This window comes from Ursus americanus, chromosome 17 (genome assembly GCF_024610735.1).
Source record: "Ursus americanus isolate L20-20 chromosome 17, mUrsAme1.1.p, whole genome shotgun sequence".
Lineage (NCBI taxonomy): Eukaryota > Metazoa > Chordata > Mammalia > Carnivora > Ursidae > Ursus > Ursus americanus.
Window position 1 is genome coordinate 35,729,991 of NC_142143.1, and position 16,771 is coordinate 35,746,761.

The 16,771-nt window shown below is 36.4% G+C and overlaps 1 protein-coding gene across 4 annotated transcripts in view; it reads left to right on the forward strand.

Annotated features, from left to right (window-relative positions):
• The first annotated feature begins 384 nt into the window (after nt 1-384).
• PPFIA2 (PPFI scaffold protein A2) overlaps nt 385-16,771 on the forward strand; it is a 463,684-nt gene continuing 447,297 nt past the window's right edge. For 3 of the 4 annotated variants that reach the window (XM_087868891.1, XM_087868889.1, XM_087868890.1), the window contains exons 1-2: nt 385-480; nt 4,850-5,100. In XM_087868891.1, the coding sequence (XP_087725017.1) occupies nt 4,852-5,100 (249 nt within the window). In that variant the 5' untranslated portion in view covers nt 385-480; nt 4,850-4,851. Of the gene's footprint in view, nt 481-4,849; nt 5,101-16,771 lie in introns of those variants that run through there. The other variant, XM_087868892.1, reaches the window with a different exon arrangement.

Here is a 16,771-nt window from a genome sequence, read left to right on the forward strand (position 1 = left end):
CAGGTGGCCTGGACGCGGAGGGGGAGCAGCGTCGCTCGGTTAAGTTTCTATAAGTCAAACCCAGTCCCTAGCTCCCGGCTCCCCGCCCCGGGTCTCCAGCTGCACGCGGGGAGTCGAGGCTGCTCCGGCAAAGGGGCCGCTACTGCTTTAAGAGCCGCCTCCCCCTCTCCTCCCTTTGACAATGGTCTGAACCGAGCTCTGCTTCCCAAAGCAAAATTTGTAATATGCCATTTTTCCGATGGACGCTTCTCCTTTTGGCTGCTGACGGAGCCGCGGGAAGATGCCGGGTTGCTGCCAAGCCACCCAGCCGGGGCACGTTCCGGGAGGGCGCCGGGGCACGCGAGTGTCTAAGCTGCCTTTCTCCTCCGGTTGCTAGGGAAATGGTCCAGGAGTGCCGGGTGTGAGCTTCCCTCGTCAAGCCTGAGACTGCGGTTGTCATTGATCAATTGAAGAAGCGGGACCCGAAATTACAGACATTAGGTACAGAAACTGTGTTTGAGTTACAAGGTTTCCCTTCCGCTTTATTTTTTTTTACCACCCCCTTCCCCGGCCCCACCCCGCCCCCAGGGAAGATGAGATGCAAATTCCTCCTTGCCAATTACTGTTCCATACCTTTTGCTTCCCACCCCCATCCTCTCCCTTCTCCTATTTCTCCACCTCCTCCCTACTTGGCTCTCTCTTTTTGGGCAAGAGATAAAGAATTTTAGTGTGGAAATTATTAAGTCAACTTCAGGGTGGTGGGGGGTGTGGCTGAGAGATAACTGTCCAGCAGTGTGGCCAGGAGCTGGCTCTTGGCCATCTGTAAAAGCACCGGGGTAAAGAAAGTGCAAAATGCTTCCATTAGAGGTGATAACAATATTTCCTGAGGACAGGGGATTTCAAAGAGTTAAATAGGAGGAGGAATATTCATGTAATGTAATCAGACAATGGCTAGGATTTCTCTCACCGAATTACTCCTTGTGGGTTAACTGAGGTGGAGCTGGGTTGGTTCTTAAGACTAAATCTTTGAAGAGGAAACTAACTACTGAGAATAATTGCATCTTTGCCTGTAGGAGGGTCTAAATCCCAGTGATCTGCTTCTATGAAGTGGTTCATTGATAGAAAAAAAGCCTTTTGTAACACTATCATATCTGAATAGGTACTGCTGGAGAGGCAAATATTGCTAAGAAACACATTGGATCTTGAAAGCCCTTGGGTAATGACTCCAGTGGGCATTCAAAACTTTTATTTTGAAATCTGAGAGATTTGGAAGACAGTCAAGGTTATGTACTAAGAGTAAGGGAGTTGGTTTTCCTGGTATCAAATTCTTCAAGCTAAATTTAAGCACCAAGATAATTAAACCAACCAGATATATTATTATTTTTTCCTTTCACAACACAATAAACAGTGTCTCTAACTAGGTCTTAAAACGTTCAGTAATTTAATGAAAAAGGCATCAACATTTGGAAAAGGATAGCAATTCAAATATCCAATTGACTTTGGGGAGGGGTGCCGGAAAGGCAAATATCAAAGTGAGCTGTTAGGATGTCCTTCCCGTTTTTTCAGGAATTATGTGATACGATACAATTTTTAATACTGAAAATGATTGTGAAAGTTAAAAGTGGCATGAGGATGAAGTACACTAGAGGGTGAATAGCCGTTGGCAGTTGCTTCAGATGTTGTCCATTCTATAAGAGGGTGTTGAACATGGAACATAGATTTTTAATTGATTTTAATATCTAAATATGCATTTAAGAAATAGGTTATACTATATTTTCAGGGTTATAAAAGTTTTTTGTAATTTATATTAGAATCCGAATTCTAATGCAAGAACTCAGCTAGTTCATGAAAGTGACCTTTATCTTTTGTAGACCTTTTTTCTTTCTCCTAGTTTTGTTGAGAAGACTTTAGATTTACTCATTTGGGTTGACTGTTGGTGAAGAAAAAGCAAACGAATTCATGTTATTTCCTAAGTAACTTTTGCATACCTTGATTTTTCCCAATTGGATTTGAAGAGTTCAGAGTACCCAGCGGAATTAAAACTTTGGGCAATGAATCAGAATGAATCATAAAGGCACAATATTTTTTTTTAAAGATTTTATTTATTTGACAGAGATAGAGACAGCCAGCGAGAGAGGGAACACAAGCAGGGGGAGTGGGAGAGGAAGAAGCAGGCTCATAGCAGAGGAGCCTGATGTGGGGCTCGATCCCATAACGCCAGGATCACGCCCTGAGCCGAAGGCAGACGCTTATCCGCTGTGCCACCCAGGCGCCCCCACAATATTTTTTCTGCAAAGGTGAATGTTGGTCACCTTATAAAATAAATAAATATTTGTATTTGTAATTGCCCTTTTAAATCTTACTGTGTGATCTCAGTTAGGTATTTTATTGGAGACTTACAGTGGGCTGTTTTTAAAACAAATCATGGATTCTTATCCCTACTTACAGAAGAGAAAACTGAAGTTTTGTTCCAATGTGGCAGGAGTGGAATCGAATCAAGTGGAGTGCAGAATTAACACACTAAGACCCTCAGTCCCTAAGCTGCTTCGCAGCATAGCATCTTTGGACTGACTAAATCAGAGACCAGCTCTTATACTGGTATAAAAGCCTAAAGTTTGTGAATGTCTAGTATCTCTTGGTGGCAACAACCTTTGTAGAATTAGGGACCTGTATTCAGAAGGAAATTATAGCTGAGGTAATCACTGCAGTTATGCTTTTCCTTGGAATTTAAACTTTTTTATAAGTAATTCAGAATGAAGATGTGCTAATGGCTTTTTTCCAAGAAGGATATGATTTAAAATACAGATTTAAGAATGTTTAAGTAATCCTAAAATGTAAGCCTTGCAAGTGTTTGGGCACAAATTGTCACAGTGCTATCATTTCCTCTCCCAGTATTTTGTTTTAACCTTAAGTGTCAAAAAGAAACACATTGGTTCCTGGTAATGATTTCTCAGAATGACACAGCTGTTCGGTGTGTGGATTTTCATGCATGGCATGTGAACTAATTGTTTTTAATACTGAAATGTGTTAGAACATTTTTTTCCCAATTCCTTTCAATTAGTGTAAAGAAAATGTATAGCAGTTAGAAAAGAGCCTCTTTCTTTCCAGCTTTGTGATAATATTTAAATAAAATTCAAATTGAGAAAATACAAAAAAATACTATCTTTTCATCCATTAGGTGGTTAGCGGCAGTAACAATGTATGCGTGTGTGTACGCGCATGCGTGTGTACTTGCATGCGCATTTAAATACATCTTATGTATCTATTCTGTTGCCTATTTTAGGGTGAATAAGAAATTTAACAAGTCAAATGTTTGCCTTCAGGTGGCCCAATGTTTTGAGTGATGAGCAATAATTCAAAGTATTATCTTAAATTATCCTAAAATTCAACCCCCCCTTAATTTTTTTTACATAGGATATAAGTAACAAAATACTTTCCTTTTATCTTTTAAAAAGTTTCTCCTAGTTTTCAGTGAGCCTTGACCAAATCATTCAGATAATTGAATTTATCTCTTCAATAACCCCAATTTATATGAAGGATCACATAAAAGTAATTAACTATTGAGCTGTTAAGTCTTGACATTTTATTTGACTATATCATTAGAAATATTTTCCCTAGGGACAGGAATATATAGGCAGAAAAATGAATTGACCTTGCATTATAAAACCAAAAAATGCTCCAGGATCAACAGCCAAACCAGCTTTTCTCCACATCAGCCTTCTGCAAAACCAAGCCCTCTAATTAATAGCTTCTGGCCTCAGTACAACAACTGAAATTGGGATGGGTTTGATTCTTTTTTGAAAATAAGATAGAAGATAAAAGAAAAAATGAGATAATTTTTAAAATGCCATATAGTAGATCAGTGTTGCATCTTAAAGTCTGTCGTCTATTAGAAATCAAATTAATAAATGATTTAAAAGTATTCTGAATAGTTCATTTATTTCATGACTGGAAGCTTGTGATTAACAGCTGAGATGTGAAGTAACTACATTAGCTAATGTAATTTATGATTTCTGTTTTGTGGAGTATTCGAGAGTGTTAGTTCGTATTGTTTGGATGGAAAGCAGACAATACAGTTCACAGGAAACGAAAGAATATTAAGGATAATTAGTAGTATAATAACCTAAATAAACTTATGCACCTCAGTCTATTTCATAAAGCTTATATTTAATTTAGTCAATATCACTTTATCTACTCTGCGTAGACTACCTTAACAATTTAGTCAGAGAACTCATAAAAGTGATAAAATGGGAGTTGTAGAGTCAAGAAACTTTAAACTAGTTGGTATGAAAAAAACCTGTTGATAAAATCTGAAAAAAAAGTAAAAACTGATTATTATATAAAATGAATACTTATTTGTAGATTCCCTAAATGCAAGAGTGAACGTTAATTCATTCAATTATTTAAGTCCTTCAAAAATCATTTACTTCCTACCCTTGAAGTGCCAGATACTGGTACTTGCTTATAACAATATAACAAATAAGGGTAAAATCTCTTTGCTATAAGAGATTTGTAAACTTACAGGGGTAGAAAGGTGATCAACTAGAAAGTTGAATAACATATTACTATAAATTGAATTGGAGGAATAAATCATGAAAAAAAACCCCAAATTTTTGAGAAGTAGGTGAAACCAACCTGTATTTTGTAGGTAGGAGCTTTATATATTATCAATAAAAGAGAAAGGATATAGATTGGAGGGAGTCAATGAATCAATGAACTCATTGAGTTCAAAATATTTAGTGTGGTTGGAGTTGGGGCAGTGGGTAGGGGAAAAAAAAGAGACAATTAGGTTAATGAGCTGCAGAGTTTGGTGAGCTGAGGGTCAGGTGGTTCCTTTACTAAGACTTCCCTCCCCTTTACTTCCTTTAAGCAATGATGTGTGAAGTGATGCCCACGATTAATGAGGACACCCCAATGAGTCAAAGGGGGTCCCAAAGCAGTGGCTCGGACTCAGACTCCCATTTTGAGCAGCTGATGGTGAATATGCTAGATGAAAGGGACCGTCTTCTAGACACCCTTCGGGAGACCCAAGAAAGCCTCTCACTTGCCCAGCAAAGACTGCAGGATGTCATCTATGACAGAGATTCGCTCCAGCGACAGCTCAACTCAGCCCTGCCACAGGTATGCTTCCTGGTAGTATTTGTCCTTCCTGCTGCAGTTGCAAAAGTGACAAGACTTAAATAAGCTTTGCTTTATTTCTATTCTTATAATTATCTTTTCCCTTAAATGATATGATATGCATGTTTTGGTGTGAAAAATATAAAAATAGATTATTAGTTCACATAAAAATCTTACCTAAAGTTTGTGGTACATTGGTGACAGTGGGTGTGAAGCCTGATTTCCTATCTGGTCTCTCTTTTTTTGAAAATTTTATCTGTATGTTTTGATGGGCCTATCAGCCGTTGATCAGCATTCAACTGCCTGAATGTGGGAATGGTATTCTCTTTCTTGCTCTTTAAACAGTATTATGACATTTGGAAATATGTATTTTCCATTTTTAGCTGTGTGGTCTGTCTTTGGAAATGATTATAGTTTGGAAGTCTCCTGTCTAATTATATTTTATTTGTCTTTCTTTAAAAATGCCTAACACCTGCTCAAAAATTCTTGGAATTATCCATGTGTTATCCTCTCTTCTCAAAAAACATTTCAACCAGTTTCTTTAAAAAATATTTAGGAAAATAGAGAAAAGGCAAAAGTTCAGCCTTATTCTCACAAACTTAAAATTGTTAGATTAGGTCTTTTAAAATAAATGCTTGTCAAGCATTTATTTTATAGGAAAATATATCATTTTAAGGATTTCAAGCTTATTTACATACAAAGTTAATATTGACACTCAATTTTCTTTTTTAAGAATAGAACAGTTGTGTTTGTTTTAGATATGAGAAAGATTATAGAATATGAATGAGATTTTTCATTATCACCCCAATATACTATAGTTTTCTTTTGAATACAAATTTGATTGGCCCTCTACTTTAAGGACAGTATAGAAATGTTGAAGAGTTGACCTCTCCATGAAGTTATGTCCTGTGGCAAATATCTTTTCATAAATATTAAAAATTATATAATCAAAATTGATACAATTGTAAACCCAGCTGTACTATTAACTTGAAGCATGATGTTGAGATATTGAAGACTCTCAGAATGAGAGCCTAGATCCCTTTATCACATCCCTATCAAGTAACCTTATAGCCCTATATGAAGGAACCCCTGTTCCAGTCCTTTTCATTTCAGTCTGTTTGTCTTGTGTTAAGATGCAATACTATTTTCAGTAACTCTCACTGGTTTGTTTAAATACACAGAGAGCTGATTCATTTCAAGACAACTATCATATCTTCACCAATTATTATATTTTTCAATGTTGACATTTCAATCTTTGCAACTGTTCTTCATAAGGTGATTTTTGAAAGATCACCATCATGCTTACTTTCCTTTAAGATTATTTGAATTGGTTAATGGTGTTAAATTTGCTCCTGAACCCCTCACACTATTCATTATCTTCTGTGACAAGCATAGAATAAGCAATTATTTTTCTTTCTGGATAGAGTGTTTTATTAAGGAAGCCTAGGATTACATTATACTTGGGGACAAATTCAACATACTTTCAGTATGCCCTGGGACGGTAGTCACCTGAACTTAAAATTGAGTTGCATAAATGTTGCACGTGTTCCCATTTTCCCTAAAATCTTGTTGAAGTTGATTCCTTGGTCCTACGTGTAGGACTATGCATATATCTCTCCTGCATTATCTTTGTATATCTTATATACAAAGACAGTTTGGACACTAACTCTATCAAAGTGATTCTAAGAATAATTTAAGTGTTTAAGTTATTTCTCTATCTGTAAAAAATGAGTGAACAAGATATTTTTGGGAAAAGAGGAGAAAACTGGAAATGTTTTCATACATACTATATTGTGTAGATAAATCTTTTCTTAAAGGTATAATAATAAATATATTCTAGCAATTCTGCTGTATTGACTATCTTGATTATAGTAATACCTAAAATTTTAAGTTTTGAATTTTAATTATACTGGTTTGCAATCTCTTATTCAAAACCCCTGGGGTCAGTTGTGTTTTAGAGTTCAGAATTATCTTGATTTTTTTGTATGTATATGATGTATATTATGGAACACCTCTCCAGATGGATTCTGGGAAGCACCCCATAATTATAGATTTTCATATCTGAAGAGAATTCTATGAATATTCCTATTGCATGGGAGAAATAAAGACTGTAAATCTCTCATGTTTGTACAGGTTTAGTTTTGCACCAATCAAGTTGCAACACACTTAAAAATAAAATATCAGTTTTCAAAGTATATAGGATTTGGAATTATAGGTTATGGATTATGAACCACACATTTAGATAGACATAGTTTCAAAGTCTTTTACAAATACTTTGACACTTTTTTCAATGTTGATTTGCATTTTACTATTTTTTTTAAAGATTTTATTTATTTATTCGACAGAGAGAGAGAGACAGCCAGCGAGAGAGGGAACACAAGCAAGGGGAGTGGGAGAGGAAGAAGCAGGCTCCTAGCGGAGGAGCCTGATGTGGGGTTCGATCCCATAATGCCGGGATCACGCCCTGAGCCAAAGGCAGACGCTTAACCGCTGTGCCACCCAGGTGCTCCTGATTTGCATTTTACTATTATAAATATTTGAGTAAAGCTAGCAATCCACAGGTCTTTAAAGACAGTGATTGTCCTGTCATATTTTTTTGGTCCTGTCATATTTTTAAAGAAAGTTTTTAATAATCTAATCTGTACATTAAGGGCTGTAGGTTTTCTGCAAGCAATAGAGGGATATTCTGGGGCGCCTGGGTGGCACAGTGGTTAAGCGTCTGCCTTCGGCTCAGGGCGTGATCCCGGCGTTATGGGATCGAGCCCCACATCAGGCTTCTCTGCTAGGAACCTGCTTCTCCCTCTCCCACTCCCCCTGCTTGTGTTCCCTCTCTCTCGCTGGCTGTCTCTCTGTGTCGAATAAATAAATAAAATCTTAAAAAAAAATAGAGTGATATTCTTTTTTAACTGATATCTTTGAATCTTTTTGACTATTTTGTAAGCAGTGTGACTATGTTGTTTGGTGGCATTGCATTGGATGTTTAACTGGAAGGAGAAAATATAAATGTGAGCTTTGAGGCATAAATAAAGCATGTAAAATTGAAAACGACTACAATAACATAAAAATGAAAATTATTGTAACAAACATGGGGTAGAATTCAAAGCAGCATCGTCAAACTTTATGACATATTATATTTTATACAATACTTGTAGGTGTTGGTGATTTGCTGCTTTGCTTTAGTCACTTGCTCTCTGAACATTCCTTTAGGAACAAATGTAGCAATGATTTTAACAGTCCTAATCATGTAAATAAAGTATTTTGTTGCCATAACGTTTAGTTTTTCATATGTGATTGGGTGTTTAAAGAGTACTAGTAATTTGGTATCACCAGGCCTGATGTTTCTAAGCCACCCACTCCGTTTTCTACTTTCTGGTGCACAGATGCATTTTCATGTTCCATAGAACCTCAGATTCAATGTGCCTCAAACTCAGTCATCCTCTCCTCCCATTTCCCACCCAAATATGGTGTTCAGTCTCCTCACCCAGATCCTGAAAGTCTAAATTCAGTCATCATTGAGCCATATTGTTTTTAATCTCTTGAATAATTCTCAAATCTCTGTTCTTTTCTGTTTTTTTTTTTGACCAAACAATGTGATCAGTTTATTTAATTTTTTTTAATGATTTTTTATTATATTGTGTTAGTCACTATACAGTGCATCCCCGGATTCCGATGTAAAGTTCGATGCTTCATTAGTTGCGTATAACACCCAGTGCACCATGCAATACGTGCCCTCCTTACTACCCATCACCGGTCTATCCCAATCCCCCACCCTCTTTTGTGTTTTTTTTTGCACCTGGTCCCAAACTTCTTTCTTTTCCATCTCCTAACATTTCTACTTTAGCAAATGTGTCATATCATGTGTTTGAATAATACACGAACTTCATGCTTTTCCGGCTCATGAAACTTCATGCTTTTCCAGTATCTTCTTCATGCATATTCATCTCTATGCCCATAATGTTCTTCCTTGATGTCTTTGCCTCACCTCTCATCTAAACCAAGACTTTATCTCTTCCAGGAAGCCTTCTCTGAACCCCCAGGAACATTTCCTCTGTTTTCCTTAGCCTTATCATTTCCCATTTTCTCATTAAATTATTTGCTTATATGCCTATTTCCCAACCTAGACTATATGGTCCTTAAGCACAGGAATATATCATAATCATCTACAACACTCTGAACCAGTGGAGTACCAGGTTAGTAGTGAGGGCTTTAAAGTCAAATCAGAACTAAATGCATATTCATTTGGATGGAGAAGGAGCAATAAACTTGAAATAGGAAAATCTAGGTTGTATTATGACTCTTTCATACATCATAAACTTGCATCAGCACTTCAGAGTTCCATGCTACAAAAATCAGTTAATACTAACACCTCACAGGGTAGTTTGTGACGATTAAAGAAAATAATGTAAGTAAAAACTAATTAAATTGTAATGCATTAAATATGAAAAGACTTGTGTCTGTTTATCCAGAATGCCAAAAGATAAATTAATTTCTATATATGTATGTCAGTGAGCATTAGAATAATTTATGAGGAATATTAATCAAATAGTTTTAAATTTTTGGAAAACAGGACAGATATTTCTCAATTGCTAATATGCTTAGTAAGAATATTTAAAGGAAAAGTGAGGAAAGTGAGCTTTCCATTATAAAAAAGTCATTATTTATGAAAGTTTACAATTTCTTTTTATTTAGCATATATTAAGGGTCTTCTGTGTATTATTAAATGTTTACTTATATTTGTAGAGGGGATAGGGAATAAAAGGAACATAATTTGGCTCGCAAAGAACTCAGGAAATAGACCTGCTTAGAAAAAATATATAAATGGATCCAAATTAATATAGTACCAGAAGTTTATAGATGTACTGAAAAAATTTTGACCTATACTATTGACATATGATTAAATACAGAAAGTTTCATGTGGAAAGTGATATTAAAGAGGTATTTTCAAAAAATTTTGGAGGGGCACCTGGGTGGCTCAGTCGGCTAAATGTCTGCCTTTGGCTCAGGTCATGATCTCCCTCTCCCTCTGCAGCTCCCCCTCCTTATGCTCTCTCTCTGTGTCAGATAAATAAATAAAATATTTTTAAAAATGTTGGAAAGAATTCAAGGATATTCTGTGTAGAATAGTAGAGTTGTGCATAGGGCCCTCTTAAAGACTTTTGGGGGATTGAAGTTCAGTCTTTGTTCTTCTTTCTAGGCTAGGCTTGAAGTTCCTAATTTGCACAAAGGAGACAGATGAACTAGCAGCATCCCTGGTTTTTGTTTTTGTTTTTTTAGGAAGACTAAATCAGAATCAAATAAGGAGAATAACTGACAGATTTATTTGTCAAAGAGTTGTAGGGTAGGAATGAAAGTTTATATAGTGACAGTGGAGGAATATGACCTGTTCATATATATGGTGACAGCTAACAATAGGAGTTTGTATGTAGAATGATGAGTAGAATTTTGAGTGAACTGGTATTGAAGTAATAATGGAGGAATATTATTCTGCCATTTTGATTTAGGATGGATTACATAATATATTCATCAGCTAGCTATTGCTAATTATACTATGTAGAAAGACAAATATTATATGATTTCATTCATATGTTGAATTTAAGAAACAAAACAAATGAGCAAAGGGGAAGAAAGAGAGAAAGAGGCAAAGCAAGAAACAGATTCTTACAGATTCTTAACTGTAACGAACAAAACTGATAGTTACTAGAAGGGAGGTGGGTGGGGGGATGGATTTAAATAGGTGATGGGGATTAGGGTGTGCACTTTGATGAGCACTGGGTGTTGTATGGAAGTGTTGAATTACTATATTGTACACCTGAAACTAATATAACACTATTTATTAACTAGATGAAATTTTAATAAACCTTAAAAAAATAAAATTATGTAACAACACAAAACTGTACTGTAAAATCTCATGCAAGATTTTGGGTGTATGGAATATAGCTGATCTTGACTTGGATTGGTTGCTCTTGGTTAGCTGAAGGTTGGCTCAGCTGTATGTTAACTGGCTATTGTTTGATTCGGGATGACCTTGGCTGGACCAACTGGGGCCGCTCAGCTCTATCTATGTGTGCAATCCTGCAATAGGCCAGCCCTGGCATGTTCTCATGGTCATGGAAGAAGAGTAAGAGCAAAGCAGAAGTAAGCAGATCCTTTTTAAGCTTCTGCTTGAGTTTTCTTCTGGTAATGTATCATGGTCAAGCCTAGAGACAGAGTGGAAAGCAATAGAAAATTACATGGCAAAATTACAGGGAGGATTGAAGCACAAGGACCACCACTGCAATTGGTCTACCACAAATATAAGCTAAAAGTCATTATTGTATTAGGGAGAGCTTATCATGATAATGTAATAGTTCTAGAGGGTTGTGGGAACTTTAAATAGGATGAGCCTTGAATCTAAGAAAACCAATAGAAATGGAAAGAATATTGAGGAGAAAGGATGGACAAGGACTGATAATGAACTGAATGGCCAAGGCTTTGAAGTGGAGTCAGAAGAATTTGGATTGGAGTTCTTCCACGTATTAGCTGAGGGACCATTGGTAAGTAACTTGATTTATCTGAAACACTATTTCCTTAATCGGAAGGAGGGATGATATCTTCTCTTGGGAGTGGTTGAAAGGAGGTGTGTATATATGCTTCAGAAACCCTGAACATTTAAAAATGTCAGGAGGCATTTTTCATAAATTGGGGTGTGCTAGTAGTATAATCTGAAGAGGAATTATGTTGAAAGAGGCTACTTGTGGAGAGCAGGAATATGTTTATATTTTGACACTTTAAAACACAAATTATTTAAGTGACGCTTACAGAGAGTCATTTTTATTCTGGAGGCAGACTACCCAAGTATCTTTTTTGGCTTGTAACTTCCTAGCTCAATGACTTTGGTCAAAGTAGTTAATTCAAACAATGATACAATCGGTCTCATAGGATCATTATGAGAAATAAATGAGCTGGAACATGTCAAATGATCAGTTCAATGCCTCACAGATAGTACATGCTCAATAAATGTGAAATGCACCTATTGATGCTGTTATTATGGCTATAGATATTATCATCATTATCCTTAGCCAACCTTAACTGCACAATTGTACTGGGTAATAATGAACACTAGCACAAATTGAAAGCACTAAAAATCTTACTCTCTGCAATCTTTATCAAATTTTGCAAGTCCCTTGATTTACCTTTTTAAAAAAAAATTCTTAACTACACTCCGCTAAATGGTTTCCCCAAATTTTCCACTTCCTCAATGGCCAGTCTCACGTGTCCCTTGATTAAATCAAACAACATCCCTTCGTATTGTGCTGAGAAGATAACATCTGGATTGAGCTCTTTCCTTTTCAATGAAACCTAATGCCACTGCACTAAGCATTTTATTCCTTGCTCCCATCAAAGATGCTGCATCTTTTACTACCTCTTATTGTAGTTATTCTCTTTTCTTAATGTGCTTTTCTTTCCTCCAGTTAGTAATGTTTCCCCTGGCCAAATGAAATGGTGTTCACAGCAACTTTTTGTTTCTCATGATTTATATCCACTTTATTTATATCTATTTTTTAACATTTGTAATCAGGCTTTTATCATCACCATTCTCTTAAAAATACACTCATGTATGCTACCAGTGGATACATATTTTGCAAATCTAGTGATCCTCTTTCTTTCTTCATGCCCCTTGGCATCTCAGTCCCAAGCAATGCTATTAATTATTTCATCTTGTAATTCCCATGTCCTTAATTCTTTAAAACCATTCCTTTTCTAGCTACTCATTATGTTGTCCTTCAATACTGATTCTTTTCCCACATACTCCCATATACTTATTTACTTTCGAACTCATCCTCATTTACTTCTGTTCTCCAGTCTTACTCATTGCCCTTTCTGGTTAAGGCTAAGACCTTCCTCTAATCTGTGATGCCTTGTTCTCATGTCCTTTTGATTATTATTTTTCTCCGTATCTACTATCTTCAATTGTTATTGCTCTATCAAATGCCTTTTTGGTAACATATTCAAATCTATTTCTTAAAAGGAACAGTACAAGACCAACAAGAGAGTCACTTGACACTGTGTCTCTGCTTAGCCACCAATCTATCTTTTCTTTTCCTGACACTTTACTTCTCAACTTGTCTGTTCTCACTCAGTTTCTTCATTTTTCTATTCACCTTGGAGCAACTGAAGTCTGGCTTTCCCTCAGACTCCCTGCTCAAAATTATGTTACCAGAAGGCAGTTGATGAATGCAGTAGGTCTGTTTTATTAAAATTCACTGCAAACTTTGACACTGTGATTGCTCCCTTCTCAAAAAGCAAAACCAAAAAAAAAAAAAAAAAAAGCCAAACACCTTACTCTCAACTTATATGACACCACACTGTTTTGGTTTCTAAGTCTTTTTTGACTTTTTCTTCCTCATTTCTTTTTCTGTGAGTAGCTCCTCATCAATCCACTCCTTAAGTGTTAAATAATAAAGATATGATGAATAATAGCAATAGCTAGGATTTCTGAACACTCCCACTATGCCAGGCAGAGCTTTATTTAAGCATCCAGATATTCAAATGGGAGTCTTTCTTTTTAAAGGGAGGCTAAATAAGTGAGGTGTAAGACTTAATTCACAGAAAGTGCTAAGATATAATCCAACTAATAAGTCCAGCATTAGTTCAAGTTCCATTTTAAGACTCTACAAAGGTTGAGGTGGTAAAGCTAGAAGAGAGACTGGATTGTTTCTGGAGATCTGTTGGCTTGTTGTGCATAGTCTTCCATTCCATGTATGAGGGATGGGGCGACTACACTTCAACTGAGCCAAGTGAGAGGAGCTTCAGAGAGAACACTTAAGAGAGCTTGATGTATTTCCAACAAAAGCTGAAGGATATAGAGTCTGATGTCTAAAAGACACAGCTGTGGCTAGAGATGCCTCTGCCTCTGTAGTAGATTAAAGGGTCACGTGGTAGGCAAGCTTCAAGTCTTCCAATGTAAAAAAAAAAAAAAAGTTGGTAATTTTTTGAAGTGCAGGTCTCCAGATGGTGAATAACGAGAGACAAATCGGAGGATTGATTCCAAAGACGGGTTCTTTGAGAAAGTCATGAACCTACACCAGAAGAAGGGTCATCGATTGTGTATTTGCCATTCAGAAAGCCCTGACCATAGATGACAGCTGGGTCAGCCACATTCCACTGTGGTCGTTCATTCCAGTTTTATTTTCCCAGGCTCTGACTCTAGAAGGGTGAGGAACGGTTACTATGAGTATAGGGTGTCAACATAAAGGGAGACCACCGTGTGCACATCCTCCATTGCAGACTTCAAAGCTTGAGACAAGCCTGAGCTGAGTGAAAGGGGTGAGCTTTAGGTGGGATAGGAGCTTAGGGCTTTGTAAATTAGATAGTTCTATATTGAAATAGAACTATGAAATTGTTAGACTATTTAATTCCCAAACAAAAGGACAGATAGTTTATTTTCTAAGCATGAACAGAAAAGCTAAGATACCTGCCTAAAATTTATTTGGGGTTCATTTCTTCACCTGAGGGAATCAGGAGACATAACAATATTGATTTCTGAATCCAGCTCTTTCATTAAACCCATTAGACGAATCATCTCAGTTAATCCTCAAGACATTCCAATGAGGTCGTTATTATTATTCCCATTTTACAGATGATACAACTGACGCACAGAGAGGTTAAGTTACTTGTTCAACACCACACAGTTGGTAAGTGGTACTCACCAGGATTTTATTCATGGCTTACTTTTGTTTTACTCTGGGCCATCTCCTTTATTTCATTATGCTTATTGGATATAAAGAAGTATTAAACTTCTCTGGAAACCTTTATGAGACATGGGCCATTGCAAGTATTTCTCATGACTACTCCTAAGTTTTAATAAGGTGAACAACCTTATTATGAATGAAATATGAAAAGATTATTAGAGTTCATGTACTTATATAAACACAATTATTTAAGAATCTCAAATCTTTCTAATACCATGACTTTAACTTTGTAAAGTATTGAGCATACTTTATAGCCCATCAGATACTTTTTATAAGCAAAAAACTATGGGTTGCATGGAAAAGTATTTTACAAGAAATAATAGTACCTGGATTTCAGTTTCAACTTTGCTAAACCCCATGACACAGGAAAACCATTGGACTTCCGAGACTTCTTTTTACTTACATATGAAAGGGTTATTCTAGTTCTCTCTAATATGTTGAATACTTTTGCTAATTTCAAATGATTACAAAGGGCATACATTTTAGCTTTATTGATTTAATCATAAACATTTAATCAACAATTATGACTTATACAACAAAAATTTTAGGGCCCACTCTGTGTCAGGTTCTATGCTTATAGTGTAGTGTTGCTGATATCTATGCTTTATTTTAAAACCTTGGCTAATTGTGGTTCCTAGGAATATATTGTGGTAATAAGAAGGTAAGGCTTATAATCCACTGAATATCATGTGTATTTGCAAATTCTTTGTAACTGAGGATTATATCTAGTTATTCCATTGCCTTTTATCCTCTAATGTAATGAACTGTCCACGTTTCTGAAAAAGGGAGTTCCCTCTCATGTGTCCAGAAATTATTCCCTCTTGCTATTTCAGGACAAAATTTTTCCCCTTCTTTTCCCTACATCATCAGCGTAGCCATCTTTAATGGGTTATAACCAACGGTTTTAAATGTTCTTATATTTCTCCCATCTTAAAAAAAATTCTGTTAACAACCTCACCTTACCAAGTCCCCACCCCATTTCTTTCCCTTTACAGCAAAAGTTAAAACAAACAAACAAAAAAACTGCACTTGTTATTTCTCGTCTCTCTCCACATTTTCTTCATTTTATCTTGAATCCACTCCCCTTGGGCATTTACCCCATAAACTTCATCTGCTCTGCTTTGTGAACATTATCTATAGTCTCTGTATTGCTAAATGCCTTGGTCAATTATCAGTTTATTCCTGTTAATCAGCAGTATTACCCACTCTGGGTCTCTCCTTTTCTGTAACACTTTCTTCATTTGGCTCTAGGGCAGCACACTTGCCTACTTTTCCTCCCACCTCATTGGTCGCTCCTCAGTGTTTGTTGTTGGGCACTCCTAATCCTCCACACCCATTAATGCTTGATTATTCCAGGACTCGGTGGTACCTGTACCTTCTCTCTTTCCATCTGGGCTGACACAATTGATGATCTCTTCTATCTCCTGGCTTTACATATCATCTAAATGTTTATGACTCTGGAATTAACATTTCTAATACAGACATTTCCCATGACCTTCAGACTCCTATTGTCAGATGCAGAAATTTCACATGTCCCAAATTGAGTTCACGATCTTCACTTACTCTTCTGCAGCTCAATTAATAGCAACGCCTATCTTCTGCTGGCTTAGGCCAAGACCTCAGTGTTTTATTTCTTTCACACATTCTGTATTCCATCTAACATTAGTCTCTCCATTTTATCTTCAAAATATATGTAGACTTGAACCCTGATAATCACCTCTACAGCTCCATCCTCGTCAGAGTCACCATCTCTTATCTAGATTAGACAGGATATTCCTAACTGGCTCCTTGCTTATGTCCTTGTACCTCATCAGTTTGTTGCCAAAATAGCAACAAGAAAAGATCCTGATTCTGATAAAAGGTAAGTCAAATTTTGTTTCACATCTGCTCAAATCTCTGAAATCCTCCCCTTCTCAGTGTAAAAGCCCAGGTCTTTAAATTGG